Source organism: Corvus cornix, chromosome 9 (assembly GCF_000738735.6).
Source record: "Corvus cornix cornix isolate S_Up_H32 chromosome 9, ASM73873v5, whole genome shotgun sequence".
Classification (NCBI taxonomy): domain Eukaryota; kingdom Metazoa; phylum Chordata; class Aves; order Passeriformes; family Corvidae; genus Corvus; species Corvus cornix.
The window spans coordinates 14,476,168-14,492,995 of record NC_046339.1 but is presented as its reverse complement, the minus strand read 5'-3'; the positions used below and the strand labels follow the sequence as shown (position 1 = coordinate 14,492,995).

Sequence of the window (16,828 nt, the reverse complement as noted above, 5' to 3'; positions counted from 1 at the left end):
TTCCAAATACTTAAGCACTCTTCCATTATCAAAATAGAAAATATCTATGACAGACATCAATTCTGGAAGATGTAACCCAGCACAGTTTATTAAAAATAGAATCTAAGTGAAGAGAACACTATTCCTTGCAGAAGTTGAAATTAGGTCCTTCTCCCTGCTTCTTCCCAAGGTGTAAAACCTAAAAAAAAGGCAAGAGGGGGCAGATGTTCATTTAATACTTCAGCAGCCCAGTTTTCATGCACTCACTGAGTAGCATCAGCTCAGTGGTGCTTCAGCTTACAGTGATCATAATATACAGCTAATATTGAGGTACATATGGAAAAGTAGAGCAACCCTATGTAGCAGTCCCACAGAAGCATGGCTGGCTACACAAGTATGTGCAGAAAACCCCTGGAGTCCTGGAGGATATCAAATGGAGCATAAATCAGAATGGGACTTCACAAGAGCAGCTATGCAGGGTGACTGCAAACCACATTGTGTTCATGGAAGCACGGTGAGCAAACCAAGCGAAGACATGAAGTCTTTTGTTGGCACTTGAGAGGTGACATCTGGAATAGAGGGTTTGTTTTGGACTCCAGTACAGGGAAGACAGATAGGAGACAGCTCAGCAGAGAACCACCAAGGTAATTCGAGGGCTGTGACATATGAGAAGAGACAGAAGCTGAGCTTTCTCTTGTAGATGGGAGTGGAGCTAAGTGCTATCTTCAGGTGGGTCCAGAGAACATAGAGCCACCTTCTGAGGGCTGCATAGGGAAAGGATGGGAGGCAAGGGTTACAAGGTGAAGCAAGGAAAATTCCAATTGGATAAACAGACAGTCTTTGTAGTGATGGTGGTTAAGACTGGAACAGATTTCCCAGAGTTCTGGATGACTACAGACATCCAGACATTGCTTCCAGGATATCCTAATTTAGGTTAGGATAACTAACCTAAGTTATCCTCTGAGTCTATGAAACTCAAGAAGTCTCCTCCAACAAAAGACTGCCTGCTCTGTATCAGACTGAGCCTCAGAGAGACTTGGCCTGTATGGCTTTTCTTAGGAAGAAAGAGCTGTCTCAGTGATTATTCCACACTACTCTTCAGAAGATAGGAAGCTGGAACCACTGACAGAGAAAAGATCTGTTGAAAGACTGGATCTTATATAATCTTATGTCATGCAGACCTGGAGTCAGCAGACTGTTCACCATGAAGGGGACCACTTCAGCAATTCTGCAGTCAATAGGGCTTGGAGAGGGAGAGTTTCCCCTTTCCCTTATAGGATCTCTCTGCATGGATCCTTGGTAGTCAGATTTGGTACAAAGGGCATAATTTTGCTTTGCTGGGAAAGCTTTATATCCTTCATGTATGTTAAGAGGCCGAGGACAGTCTTACAGCTAACATGGGCAGGCATTCCTTAGAGCAGTACTTAGCTGAAAGCAAGTACGTTTTGGCACAATCTTCACTAAAAAACCCCACTCTCTCTTACTCCTCCTTCTCTCACCCTCAGTGGGAATATCTGATTATAGCCTTTTCACTCAAATTCCACACAGCTCCTCTTTCTTGAGGCCTTTCACACAAAAGCAAAGACTCACAAAGAGGAGACAGGCACCATTGTATCTGTGTGTTCCATGGCAACGTTTTAGCACTCTAAGAGTTTGCAACAATCCAAATGATGTTTCTGTTCTTTATTAATGATATTTCCCAGCTGTTTCTGATTGACAAAGAGAGGTCTGGTCCTTCTTTGTTACAGGTTTTGCCTTGCCACTTCAGTGAGCCCCAGAAGGGTTCACTCATCTGTAACCCGGGCAGCAGGAACACAGCCCCAGTGAGAGGCTGCAGACACACAGAGCTTGAGCCTGTGGATATCAAAGTACTGTTTATGTGTGTGTTGTGCTCACATAATGAGAAGAAAGCACATGTTTAATCATACCTGTGCACAAAATATTTCTTTATAGCAATGAAACCTAGAAGTACCTCAGGGTTCTGCCCTTTCTTTTGTAACAGCAACTAGTTCTTCACCCTTTCTGTCTGAAGACATATTTTTCTTTTAGGGCTTACTTTTCATTCCTTTCAGTAGAGTTTTCATATAATCTTTCTTCTTCATGCAGTCATTATCTCCTTCTTATCCTGACATGTACATTATGCAAACATGCTTCACATTCACACAAGCCCTGCTCTGAATATATTACTGCCTTCTCTGCAGTGATTCCAGTGGGTGTTGTGGGTTTGTACAAGAACACCCTGTAAGGCCCAGTGCTTACTACTCTCTCCCTTAAGGTTTCCTTTTGATCTTTATCCTGACTTTGGGCTGGAACTTTGAATTGCTAGTAGGAATTGTTCTTAGTAGGAACTTTTTGAAGTAGATTCTATCTGCATTTATTCTGTTTTAAATAAAATAGCATGGATACAGGCATGAAAGTATTTGGAATATAGGCTAAATTGAATATATTATGTTTATTTTAACAAAATTATCAAAGCTGCTCTGGAATTTTCCATTAACATGGCAATGTCAGAGTCATACACTAAATGCATGTTTAAAAGCATTACTAGGTTGGACAACCCTAATGCTTTCCTGCAATCTCACAGATCTGTTGGCTATTGGTTTATGTTGAATAGCCGAGACAAGAGAGAGGAAGCACAGGAATGGTCCAACTGAGATCCAGAACCACTGTTACCTCAGAACTGTGCTACCATTCAGCTCAAACTGTTGTTAGGGTATAGATTTTTTTACTGAATTTATAATTTCAACCTTAGGGGTGCTCGCTGCCATATAAATGGGTAAGAAAAGAAACAAGAACAAGGTTCATAGGTATGTTAATGCAAATAAAGACAGAGGAGAAATATGAGTGGTGCAGCTGTCCAAGCTGTGAACTTCAAGAAGTGATGAGGTGCCATTTCTCGAGGAAATTTTCACAAAGAAAAGTGAGATGAAGCTTTTCCTCCTCCAATAAATGTGACACATGTCACAGTGCCTCCTGTAGTTACAGCTTTGGGTCTGAAAGGCATCCTTTTTCCTGAGCCCATAGACGTTCAGTGGTTTTTCTTACATGAAGGGGAGACAGCCACACTGAGAGTTTACACTCCTTTGTATTTCAGCACAGAAGATGATCATACTTTGATTGCAGAGTCTAAATTTTCCTGGCACTTGGAGTGACCATGGCTTGCAGAGCTTTTAATAACACAATACCTCCTGTGCATTATGCTTACTAAGCTACTTGATTATTCGGAATCTAGGAGATCAAGATAGGTATGATGACATACACATAAAAGAATGGTTTTAAAATCATTGAACTCTAAGTTATAGGTTGTTCATGTATTTTACTATTATTAAAATGATATTAAAGGAGAAAGTTCCATCTCGTAATGATGCCAGCAAGGGCTTTATACCTTGATGCAGCACATACATCTTTACTTAAAGAAAGGGAAAGACAGACATTAAAAAAATTAACTGCTTCTATAATTTGATGCTGCTGTCCATACAGAACCTCAACCAGTTCTAAATTCAAGCGCCCTCACAATACCTGAGGTTTTTCCACATACCTTTCCGTATCATGCAGAGATTAAATTTCAGAGTTCTACAGCCCAGGCTCTCAAATAAGGCCTACAAATTATAGTGTGCTTCCTAGTCTAACACCTGAACACCAGAGAGTTCTGTGACTTTTTTGCCAATTTAACTCTGCACAATACCAGCAAGATCAAAGCCTCTCAGCAAGACTTACTCATTTCCATGCAGCACTGCTCCATCACCTCCCCAGACCATCCAGACTGAGGTAGCTCAGCCATCTCCATGCAAGTCCCCAGCACAGAAATGGCAGGAGATGTCAGCGATGCTCAGGCTTAACTGGGAGCAGTGCACTGCTCCTCTTAGTAAGGCTCTGGGCAGGCACAAAGACCCTCTCACTGCAGAGTCCAACTCTGCTCATTCGTTTTCCCCTGCATCAGGAATTTTTCCAGAATGTGAGAGCTGAAGTATCTATGTGAAATTCATAAATATAATGAAAAACTTGAAATTTTAAGATCCAAAAGGATTTTTAAATGTTTTGTTTAATTTTCATTGGGTGAATCGAACACACAAACAGAATTTTCACACCATGCCAGCCTGGAAAGATATAATCCATTTCTGACTAGCAAGTATTTTCTTTAGTTAGGTAAATTTGAAAAAAAATTAGAAACTTTTCCCTAAGCAGGTCCGAAACTAAAACAGGATATATTGCCCCTCTACTTTCTTTCCTTCCTCTTTTTCTGTAGAAGCCATTGAGTCACCCAGGCTCAATTGACACATAATTCCAGACTGAGGCTTTTCATGTGATCTTCAACTAAAAATTTCACTTAGCCTTTGAAATTACTCCAGTTATTTTACATATATGCCATGAGGTATCTATTCCTACCCCCTCTGAGATTTAAAGTCCTTCCCTTACTGTTAAGAGATCTGCTCTTCTCTAGAAGAAATTCTGGTTAGAAGCATGGATTTTCAATTGAGACAATGGTCCTATTTCTCAGGACAGATGGTTACAGCTATGGAGTGTAGAAGGCAGTTTATGCTTACACCAGTCACAGACCAAAAATGAAGGACACAATTTTCTGAATGCCTGGGACAGTCCTTGGCTATCCAAGAGTTTTGCCTTTTCCATCTCAGCGTTCCCTGAGAAGGAATTACTTTATCTGATACACAAGCTGCTAAGTATATTGACCATGCAGGGTCTGTTATTTATTGACCATGCAGGGTCTGTTATTTTTACAGTTTAGTTTTTAATTGAAAAAAAATACCAAGCATGTGATAACAGCAGAAGACACTCACTTACCCAATGACAATGCAGGAGATGGCAGTTCCCAAAAAGGCATAGGTTAAAATTGATCCTAAGTTACGAAAAAAATGTCTCTGGGGAGGAAAGTTGGAAAGAAAGTCCTTTGTAATATAGTGAATAAAAAAGCATCCAGACCAAGTAGAAACACATTTAGCAGTACCATTTGTTACAACACTTATCACATATAGAAGATGGAACAATATTGGCTACTTCAGTTATTTTGGAAAATACAATTCAAAGACGTTTAATTTTTTTCCCCAAGTGGAATGCCATCAAAGTTCCCTCTTTTTTATGTATCTGGACAAATGTTTCAGGATCTTAGCAGAATTTCACATTGGAAGTACCTGATACAAATGGTATCATAACCCCATGCCTTGAACAAAGTCCTGATCAGGCAGGATGTGAAACACAGAGAGGCTGCTCCTGCCTGCAGTTCACGGCATTCAAAGTGGTCTCTTCTGAAAACAGGGAGGCCTAAGTGTCCTAAACTGCACGATCAGATCTTTGCACAGGGACAGAAAGGGAGCAGAATGAGGGCCATGGATCATTCATTTTAATCCGTTCCTGCCAAGTTCTTCCCAGGCAATATAATTGTTAGCTGACTCTGTCCTCTGTCACTGGCCTGTTGGGTCTACAGAGCAGCAGCCACACTCAGTCCCTTTTGTCACATAAGGAAAAAGACACATACCTTCTTCAAACTATATCCAGCATGAAATATAATGGGTGGCAGCAAAATATTGAAGAAGATGGAAGGATCAAAGGTCATCTGCCAGAAAGGACAGAAGAGAGGGTAAGAACAAATAAAGTAGCATTTAATTTGATATGATAGGTTTTAATTGTATCTTCTTATCAGGACTGATCTCAGGCTCACCTCCACTGTCTGTGGGATTATTCTGAATTGTTTTCTTGGAAGTATAAATGGGTAGTTCCTTACAGTTTACAGATGCAGATTACTACTTGAAAAGTATTCCTTCAAGAAGGAGATCAATCACGTGCTACATTACAGGTAACACATAAAAGCAGCGTTACCTGCGACAGCAGCTGCCCTACCAGACATCAACTTGACAGTCCCATGACATGACCCCTGGGTCAGACGTGGATCTCCTGTTCACTTTCAGGAAAGATACATCAGCAGCATTGGGCCTCAATTCCCTGTGTACAGAATGGCGATAAAAGGCCTACACCACCAAAACCAATGTAACATTTCCTTTGAAGGAAATGGTTTATAAAATAGCCATTAAAATTTTAAAGTAATGCTAGAATGAGGAAATGCACTGAGGCCTTCAACTTCTGGCACAGAGGAAGACCAAGGACATTGCCCAGCCACTGCAATTCATTACAAATAGCTTTCAATAAAATAGAATTCTCTTTAAAATTACAGCATTGCTGGAGAAAAAAACGAACTTAAATAAGCCTGTGTACTGCTTAGTGTTCTGTCAGTGGGCTATATTATATCAATACTTTTAAGTGACAGGAGGTAATTAGTGCAAAGGCTTGCATTTTGTTCAGATGAAGTGATATTTTAAGGCTACAGTATTCTAGATTATTTTTCTTCAAAAGAGTAAGACCTGCCTACAAAATTATTTCTGCCTTCTTACTAACAGCTTGATTTGATAAACAGGAAGTGAGAGCTGAGACTTTTTTCCATCTTGCTCACTTTGAGTTATAAAGCTGAAAGCGAGCTAAATAACCTGCCAGCAACATTAGCTGTGCTGGCACCATCATTGAAAACATGATGGATAAAGGATTTTCTTCATTTATGAACTAACATTTTCAAATGTTAATTTTGGAATGAATTCAGCAAATATGTCAAAATATCTTTTCTGTGGGCATCAGAAATCCTGACTGCATGTTTTATTATTCAAAACCATGTTCTAAAGAATACATGTTTGTAAGTCATGGCACAATCTATTCTCTCTGATAAAAGGCACTAAGTAAACACTTTTACTGCAGTCAAAAGGGAATTACAGTTGTACAAAACACAGAGCATGGTGTGATCATGCTTTCTGTTTTTTACATTAGTGCTTTTGCCAGTCAGGAAGGCTGCCAGGCATTGTCTCCTAAATACAGCTGAATTTATCCCTTTTCCTTTTTTATTTATTTTCTTTTCAAGAGGGCATCTGGCAGGAAATTTTAAAGGAAAAAGAAGTGAAAATCTAGGCAGACTGAGGTCTCTCCAATAATTTAGAGGAACTACAATTCACAGTAGAGACTTTTAAGAGCCTTCCAGCAAAGTGAGATTATGGAAACAAGATCAGGCAGTTCCCTGTAAGGTCACCAGAAATTTCTGTGCAAGTCAGTACTCCTCCTTTGTCCTAAGTCAGCTTCAGTACCAGGTCTGATGAAGATGATCAAATGCAATGGATTAGTACATATGCCCTGGAAACTAAACACACACTTTGGCTAAGACAAAGCTGCAACTGCAACCAGCTAGCAGAAAAAAGGATGAAGATTCAGCAAAACCTGATTAGTCTTACTGCCACAGTATTTTCCTGTCTCCACCCACCACAACTCTAATGGTCCTTGACAGTCTAGTTCTTTCTGAGAAGGGCAAGTCTGGCAGTAACAGCAGAACAGCAGACAGGCACACAATGGTGCTGCATCAGCAAGAAATTTGAGCAGATGGTTAAATCCTAATTCTGCTGAGCTCCCCAGTGTACATTGTAAGCATAACTTAAAAGTTTTTATAACGATAACCGTATAATACAGAGGATCATGTATTACTGTGCTACACAAACAATAATACTTGAAAGAAAGCAAAATAATGCATTGCAATATTTTAAAAAGCCATTGGTAAGGACTTAGAAGCTTCATGTGAATATACAATGTCTTTGAGCACAAAATCCAGGTCTTAAAAAGTGCCTCTGCACTGCAGTGTTCTTCAAATGGCTGCCATTTTTTAAAACAAGCGAACATCATAAGAAGCAAATATTACATAGGCAGGGAACGACTCTAATAACAAAGTAAAATATTTTGTTATATACTGGAACAGAGAAAAGGGCATGACATTGTGAAAGACTGCAAATTTTCTCCCACACTTCCCTTTTTGCATCCAGCCTGAATTGCCACAATGGTATCTCCCCATGGCAGCGAAGTCCCTGCTGAGGACCACTGCAGGAGTGGAAGAATGTATGAGAATGCTCTGATGAATTAAAATGTACATTAAGTACATATTTACAAGTTTGTGTTTTGAAAGATGTTTAGAGTTGGCAGTTTCCTCTGCTGTCCACAGGAGGTAACCTCCCCTTGCATTATCCTGCTAGAGCAAGTCCCTTTGAAGACAGAGGAAAAATAAAGATACCAGTGGGGTTTATAAAGGTTTAGTGGCAATGAATCCAAGTTAACAGCTGTGTCTGTAATGAACTCAGTGTCTGCAGGAGATGGGACTGTCATTTGAAACAGCTTAGGCAACCACTCCGCAAGCACACAGTCAGCTTGGAGCTAAATGATGGTCCTTTACTGCTCTTCATCACTTACCTTGCTCACCCTAAACTCAGAATAGACTCTCTCTCTCTGTCTCATTTTAACGTGAAGCTTATTTTCCTCTTTCAAAGGTGAAAATAAAATAAATATCTTACAGAGTTTAGAACAAAAATAAGATAGGTTTTACCTTTTGAAGCATCGCATTGCCCTGGTGACCATTGACATTGTGGTGGCTGATCTCTCTTTTGTATTGATATTCGTAGACCTGATTAGTTATGTTAATAAGCAGAGTGGATGGCCCAGATTTCAGCTTTTCACATTCATAAACAGTCCCACTTTCAACATCTGGTGATTTTGTCACATACTGTATAATTAATCCCATTAAAAGGCCTGGAGAGTAAAGAAAAAAAGAAAAATGAAAGAGATTCAAGTATTTTTAAGTATTTGATGCTACAGATTTACCAGTTTAGAGAAAAATTAGCTCTCCCAAAACCGTAGGAAACCTTCTCAGGGTTTCTACATTTACAGAACCTCTCTCAACACTTCATGGATGACCACAAAATATTCTTCCAAAATGGTCATTTCATTAGAATGCAGATGTTGGTTTGACATATGCACAGTCGTACTCCTGTTTTTGCGATCCAGTTTCTGGCATAATAATTAACTGAGTTTTCTCATCCATTTCGTTTTCAGTAGTTATTTAGAGCAGGGAGATGCCTGCACAACTCATGTGCTGTGCTGAGCCTATAAACATCAGCTGTGCTGTTGGAGATTTTACACACTTCATTTGTGGGGACAAAACTCTGACACATCCTCAGGCACATTCTGCTTTCTGTAGAAGACTGCATTTTTGAGACTGCATAAACATAGAAAAATAAATCAGGAAGAAGGGAAGGAATAATAAGACTATCTGAAATTTAGGACTCTTACCTAAGACACATATTTTGTCTCTCTTTACACTTAACAGGAAGGAAAATGTACTTCTGCAGCCATCCTCGGGATGGTATAGCTCTTTCTGTTGGCTCTAGTGGGAGGCTGCATGTTTACTTTAGGAGAGGTGAGTAATATTTAGCTAGATAACATTACTGAGATTATTTCCACCCTCAGAGACTTTGATTTGGTTTAAAATTTAATTTCCATACTTCTTTTATGCGTCCTATATGCTTTAAGTCCAGTGTATAGGATGAACAATTTTACAGTTACTAATTACTAACATATTCATAAAATGCTAAGAATACTCAGATTAAATATTGATGGAAGAGACCTAAGCATCTAGATAGACACACTTACTAGTGAAAGATAAGAAAGAAATTAAATTACAGGAAATATCAGAGAAGCATCTGCAAAACATGATGTTACAATTTCAGTTTGATCCCATAATCAGATGGTGATACAAGTGATCACAAGGACCTTGAGAGTCTGTGTTATTGTCACATCTTCTCCTAAGAGAGACTCTCAGAACTGCAGATTCCTAGTGCACCTGTAAGTCAAGTTTGTAGCTTCTTGCAGTGATGCTGAGTAACAGCTGTATTGCCTGTTTAGTGTGTGCACGCTTTTGCGCTTGTTTAGAATCTATTGTTTAGTATGGTTGCTTTCTTTAAATGATAGAGAATTTCAATAAGGTGTAGAAATCCCAAGACCACTTTCTTAAGTTACACAGCATTCATGCAATAAATCAGATAATAAATCTGGCTGTAGTAAAAGACAGAGTTCCTCAAAATGTTAGGGGAAAGCATTTATATGTAAAGGGAAGCAAGCACTGCACGTGTTACAATGAAATATGACTTCCACAGTGGTCAGCCCAGATGTCCAAAATCACGAGTCAGAAACCAGGAAACCATTAATTAGTTAAAACTGTCAGGGTTTTCATCTTATTTTTATTAGATTTCCACTAGAAGAACCACATATTAAATTTTTAAATTCAATTTCAAATACATTAAAAATTTAACTTAATTTGATGCTTGAACAAGACTTGATGTTTTTCATTCTCTGGAGCACAAAACTTACAGGTTTTCCTTTGCCATTTTTGTCCGTATGACTCAATGTTTTAAACTACAGTCTCTGATGCACTTCTATTACCAGGTAATCTGCTCAGGTAACAGAAATATTTTGCAGACATTCACCAAGGCCTGTGCAAGATTATCAAAAAGTGTTTTAAGCACATTTATTTAAATGCAGCATTGAAACAGAAAAGGGTGTCACTGATGTTACAGATTTCTTTAAAAAGTCTCAACTGTCCTTTGAAGTCGGATCTTGAAGCAAAATCTCACTCTAACTACAGCTCAGTCATGTTTCAACTGAAGGCAGTGCAGGTTTTCCAGCTTCTTCAGTGGAAGCAGGATAAAATCCTTAATCATAGATTTGACCATTGGAAGGGATTTTTTAAGTCACCGTGCCAAATTCCTGAGCTAAACAGGACTGTTGTTTCCCCAGGATTTCATATAGTCACCGGTTAAATGCTTTCCTTAGTAAGGACACTCAGGGATGCAGTTTTAGTCATTACTTGATTTTCCCAAATATTTAAGATTTTCTTTCAAATTTCTTCGTTTGCCTCAAAAATGATGTTCCTCTCTTCACCTCACCACTACAAAATGTCAGTTTCTGACTTAATTGTGATTTTCCCATACTGTCTTCTGAGTCCTGACAACCTTTTTTCATTGTGAACGCTGCAATCAGGAAGACTATAAAATATTCTGTTTTATTAAGGTCCAGGGATTCCTCTTTCTGGGACCTGTTACATCCATTTCTGCCTGTGAGAAACAGGGATACTCAGAACACACCATTAGAAGGCAACTACAATTATTTCACACAAGAGGCATACTGGATTTTGAAAGTAAAAGAATCATAGTGCTTAATCATTAGACACCTCCCCCAAAGCTGAATCCAGAACTGATTGTGCCTCAGTTCCAAACACACTAATGGGATCCTCAGAAGGGGCTGCAAAGGGCTACTGTGAGTCAGCTTTCCCTCTGCACACCTGTCAAAACTTGTCCCCTCAAAACCTGGGGAAACACCTCTAACCACTGCAACCCAAAGCCATTTTATGTGAGCACCACAATGGCTCTTCTGTCATTCAGCCTTTTTTTGTTTTCCCTCCAGTCTGATCCACTAATCCCATGGAGCATAACTGAAGGCTGGTACATCTGCAGTCAGCCCCACCTCCACCTAGGGGATACCACCCCCTGCCTAGGGGTGACAATTACTCAAGCTGAGAAAATTTCAATTAAATTTGGTAATTAACCTCCCATATAAAAGGCACAGATTGGCTTGCTGCTGGTTTGGGTTTTTGTGTTGTTGAAGTTCAATTCTAGCTGCCTACTTGCAAGAGTGTTTTAGCCTCTTACTCAGAGCTGAGAGGTGGTACCTCTATGTGAGCCTGATACCTGACTTCTGGGGAGGATGAGTAACGTGGATACTTGAACTCAGTTTGTCACTGTGTAGCTCTGGACTACTGCTGCACTAATGTGAAGAGCCATGACTTACATCTTATATGGGGATTTGGTGCCTAATGGTTTATAGCTGAGGTTTCTAAAGATATCTGGCTCTGCATGAGGTGCCTACAGGCACTTTGGTGTTTTATTGGCTCATTGTGTCTTCTCCAGCACTAAGAGGCCACATCCTGGGGCCTGGTGCTACAAGATGGGTCACCTACTCTGATACCAGAGAAGTAGCTTTGTTTTCATCAGTGCTGGTGTAGATCATCTCCCACACTGTTCCTGAGTGTGCTCTTGTCTAGCAAACTCTCTCATATCCATCTGCCTCCCTGGTATACAGAAATCAGGAATTGAGTTTACTCTTTGTGGTCTGTTTATCAAACTACAACATGCAGAGAAACTTGCTCTCTGAGACCCAGGAAAACCAGGGAATAAATGAATAAACCAGTAAGTCTGTATTTTTCCTCTTTCTTTGTGAGTGATTTTTCAGTTTGGTCTCAAAACAAACAAAATATTTTGAGTCTTTAAATACTTTCAAGCTAAATGCCTCCCAGTGTATGTGTGTATATATATATATTTTTTTTGAAATGTTGAATTCCTGTTGAATTAATTCTTGTGAATTAATTCTGCATTATTTGAAATGCTTCTAGTTTTTTTACTTTGTAGAAAGATTTTTGAATTAAATTTAGCTATACTTAATGTTGAACCACACTTTGATTAAAAAAAAAAATACACCTCAGTTGTTCAAATTTCTAAATGGACAGTATGGTTGTGGGTTTTTTTTCCTAGCTGGAACTATTCAGCCTAGAACTGAATTTTCTTACAGAGCCTATGCAAAAAAAAAAAAAAAAAAAAGCCAACTCACCCTTCCATTTGTTCTGTACTTTAAATAGAACTCTCTATCAGGCTGTGTTCAGTTTGTGGCTGTTCAGCACTTTGCAGTAACTGTAAAACTTCTTCCTGTTTTTGTCTTTCTGTGTTTGTTTTTTTTTGCCCTGGTGTTACTCACACTTTGACTTCCTATCCTCTCCACTGCTACTCCCCTAAGGTCACAGTTGAGGAATATGGACCCACTTGTCATCCTGTGGGACACACTCTGCAAAAGGTGCCCATATTCTGTCACTTGAAGCCAAATTATCAGTTCATTGTATTGCTATCCACATATCTAATAAAGAGCTTAATGGGCTGGAGCAAAGCAAACTGTAGGATGGAGACCTCTTTTTGTACAGAAAATGTAGAAATCAGAATTGTTTGTTTGGATAGGGAAGGAAGGTAAAATTAAGTGAGGGTAGGACTTGTCTCACTGTCAGTGCTTGGTGCCATGAAGATTTTCTCCCAAAGTTGCTGCCTGTTGAGCTGGCACCTCTCTTATGACCTCTGAAATTTCACTTTCTTTTCAATATTGACATTCCACAATGTTAAAGAAAACTACACCCATATCCAAAAATTTGAAGGATAAGAAGGGCATCATTAGCTTTTTGGATTCTACAGATAAGCTTTTTTCTCTGTTCGAAGGTTACCATAAATAATGCAAGACTAAACAGATAGTTTATTTACAGTCATGAGGAATGTTTTAATAATTCAAAAGCCCTGTCCTGCTGGAGCACTAATCTCTTAACCAATCAAAAGAATATGAGCAGGTTATCCTCATGATGTGCAGAGTGTGTTCTGAGCAGGCAGCAAAACAGAATCAAATGGCAGATAAAAGCGAATTCCATACTTATTTCGTTTTGTTTTATTGTATTCTCCCATATTTTATTTCTGTTTTGACAGACTTTTGTCTAAATCTTCAGAAAAGGTCCTCAGCAGCACTTGGCAAACAGCACAATTAGTGAAAAGGAAGCTATTGCAGTAGAGGCACCCATGCATTTAGAAGAACAATTTACAAGTTGATCATAATATATTGCACAATGTCTCATGATTTTCCTTTTGAGAAATGTTAACAGAAATGCAACAAGCAAATGTGTTCTCAGTATTACATAACTTGCACCTCATAAAATTGTTAAAAAACAATTCAGGTGATGTCTGACAGTGAAAACTGTTGCATTTAAGTATCATGTGATGTGTATCTCAGTCTCAACTGATTCAGTTGATGTGTTTTCCATGTGTAACAGATTTAAAGGTTAGAAAAAGGGTAGATTATTGAATAAATATTTTTTCAGAACTTTAAAATACAGGCAAGGCAGGCGAGAAGTAAGAGATCCTGCAGACCCAGGTGATAGGGGCTCAATGACTGGATTAATACAAGAGTTTCTTTTTTGCTTGCTTTCCTTTGAAGTTTCAAGTTTCTTGTGAAGACAATGAGCCAAGAAGAGGAATTAGCCTGTTCTTGAAATTTCATACAGTTAGTTTATAAAAAAAAATAGTTTGTAGGGGATACAAAGAAGACTGGTATCTGCTTCAGTCTTCTAGTGGAACAGAGATCACCTTACAATGCTTGACATAGAAAATGAAACTTTGACCTCAAAACGTAGGTGTCAGTTGCCTTTGCCATTGCAGGCTTGTAGATGAACCTCCATATGTAGTTGTTTGCATGTGGTGTGCCTTGATAAACAAATATTCTTCAGAATATGCAATCTTAACAAAATCAATTTTGGGTATTATGCTGCTAGAGGATGTCGTGTGCACAGAACATGTCAGAACAGGCTGGCACTCAGGTAATGACTGAGTTGCTGATTTCTGTCTTCCATTTTGATATTTTACCCTCCTGTATGTATTTTATGGCAGCAGAAATGGCAGTAGAGTCTCTCAGAGTGAAACAGCAGTAAGAGACTGACAAGAGAAATCATTACATGTGTAAGTGCGTACCATTAAGCTAGAGAGTGCTTAGGGGACAATGCGGAAAGTTACGCATGAAAGCAAAATGCAACCTGGCAAACCTTCAGAGAAGATTAGAACTAGACAGGCAAACTGAAGTTACCCTACAATGACAGCATTGAGAGCAAACTTGAGACGCATTCTTCAGTGTGTTTTTCAAAGGCACAGAGCAAAGCCAAAAGAAAGCTCTCAATATCATTTAAACTTTATTAGACAACAGGTCTGTATCTACTAGGCTCCTCAGACTAACAGGTTTGAATGTTAGAAAAACCCAAGCAAATGAAATAATCTCTGTCACTGAAAGGATTTCATTCTTTTGTAAACAGTAAACTCCCCAACTCTCTGCTGTCTGACCACAGAGGTGCAGAACATGCACGTCCTGAGGATAACCAGCTCATGACAGTTGCTCCCCCTTCAAGGCAGCCTCTAGCTACTTCAGGAGAGATGCTGTTACATCATTATTTTACCGTACGCTAATGGAGCTGTTGACATTTAATTCAGCACGTTTTCTGAGCTTTTTCAGCACTTGATCTCAAGTGCCTGATCATAAATATACAACTAGTCTGATGTTATGTTGGCACTTGAATTTATACTCACCATAAAGCATAGCTCCTCCAGTTTCATGCAGAAAGCGGAATCGATGGTTTTTAAACAACCAAATTGTTAGTATTGTAAGAATGAGTAGAAAGTTAAAGATTAGCAGCTCCACAGCTCCCTGATGATAAAAGTGATCTTCATCTTTCACTGATACATATTTCTTCAACTTCTCCATTTCATTCCCTTTATAGAAAGTATGTGAAAAATAAAAGAAGAAAAAAAATTCACAGGACGGAAAGCGTTGTCACCTTTGGTACAAAAAGTCCAGACACTACAGACATTCACAGCAAACACATCTGTTTCATTTGCAGCCTCATGGTAAAGTGCCCCAGCTCAGAATTCAGCTGGATTCTAGTTACAGCTTCCTGTTTCTCTCTTAAAGCTGCCCTGTCTCATTTTTATTGTTACGATTGTGTTGCTGGACTGCGCTTGCTCTGGCTGTGGAAGCACAAATTGCCTCCAAGGCTCAGACTCCCAGTTTCTGAAATTCTGTTTTAAAAATCAGTGTGTGTTCATAATGTTTTTTTCCTGTAATTTAACAGCACAATCTGAATCATAAAAGTCATATTTTGTCTTCACAGTTTAAGATGGAAAAAAATTATGTTAAAAAAATGGCATAGCAACCTTTACTACATTTTGGAAGTTTAAGAACCTTTCCTCTTTCCCACTTTCCCATATTTAAATGTAAACAACATAGAATAAAGGTGGTGCTTTACTATGGTGCAAAGACGGAAGAATAAAAAGAAATCAATGAATAAGGATTTCAAGACTTAGGCACTTGTATTGATCCTGCCAGAAGACTGATATCTGTAAAAGCAAGGGTCCAATTATCTAGAACTAGAAGTGCTTAACCCCCCCCCCAGTGAACTGAATAAAATGCAGTGGAATATACTTTTCATCATTTCTGCTGTTCACAGGTTTTTACTCAATTCCTTATTCAGTTAAGCCAGAAAAACAAATACTCTATGTAGAGCAAATACTCCTGCATGCTTTTCTGTCTGAGCTCAAGGCTGCAATGCACGTACATACAGAGAATTTCAAACAAACTTTAATCTTTATCAGAAAAAACAGCAATTCTGCTTCTCATTATAAAAAGATAATCTTCTCATTATTTGATGTTAAAATCCCATTTTTTTAAAAATACATTTTGGAGGAAACTAATCATTACAGAATCCATTCCAAGTCAGGTAAGTGTCAAAGGTGAATAACCCAGGAATACCCAGCTGTCTCAGTAATTCTGGGGCTGTAGCTCATGTTCCTGAGGAATGTTCCTGAGGACGTCCTGTTACTTCAATCAATCTACCATGTTTTAAAATATTTTTTTCTTGATAATCAATCAATTGCATCCTCTGTATAAGCTAATTTCATCCCTTTTACAGGTTTCTTCTTTTTACTTTCACTTTGTAAGAAAATTATTTTCCTTCTAGTCCTTTTTAATTAATGCTTTTCTTTGCTTACCAGATTTTTTTTTCAACCTCTATAAGTGGTTTAACTTTGTTCTCTACACTGTTTCACTATTTTCTCTCCTTCGTGTTTCCCTCATTTTCTCTTTCTTTTTGTAGTTTTACCTGATAATTTGCCAACACCGTCAGGATTGTTTAAGTCAAAACTGTATTTCTGAACTAATTTTCAAAGGAGTCTCTGTGAGATGCAAAGTTGGCAGAAACCAGATGACACCTCCCAAATTAATGAACCATGTGACTCAATTTTAAGCGAGGGTAATGATGCTAACCTGTATTTCTTGAGAATTATTCAATGCCGTATTTAGAATTAAA

General features: G+C 38.7%; 1 protein-coding gene across 4 annotated transcripts in view; it reads right to left on the bottom strand.

Annotated features, from left to right (window-relative positions):
* The window catches only part of SLC9A9 (solute carrier family 9 member A9), a 180,811-nt gene extending 165,421 nt beyond the window's left edge, over positions 1-15,390 (bottom strand). For all 4 annotated transcript variants that reach the window (XM_010406118.4, XM_010406120.4, XM_019289930.3 and 1 more), the window contains exons 1-4: positions 15,054-15,390; positions 8,393-8,595; positions 5,471-5,548; positions 4,780-4,856 (exon numbers count right to left, since the gene is read on the bottom strand). In XM_010406118.4, the coding sequence (XP_010404420.3) occupies positions 4,780-4,856; positions 5,471-5,548; positions 8,393-8,595; positions 15,054-15,228 (533 nt within the window). In that variant the 5' untranslated portion in view covers positions 15,229-15,390. The remainder of the gene's footprint in view (positions 1-4,779; positions 4,857-5,470; positions 5,549-8,392; positions 8,596-15,053) is intronic.
* Positions 15,391-16,828: the final 1,438 nt, after the last annotated feature.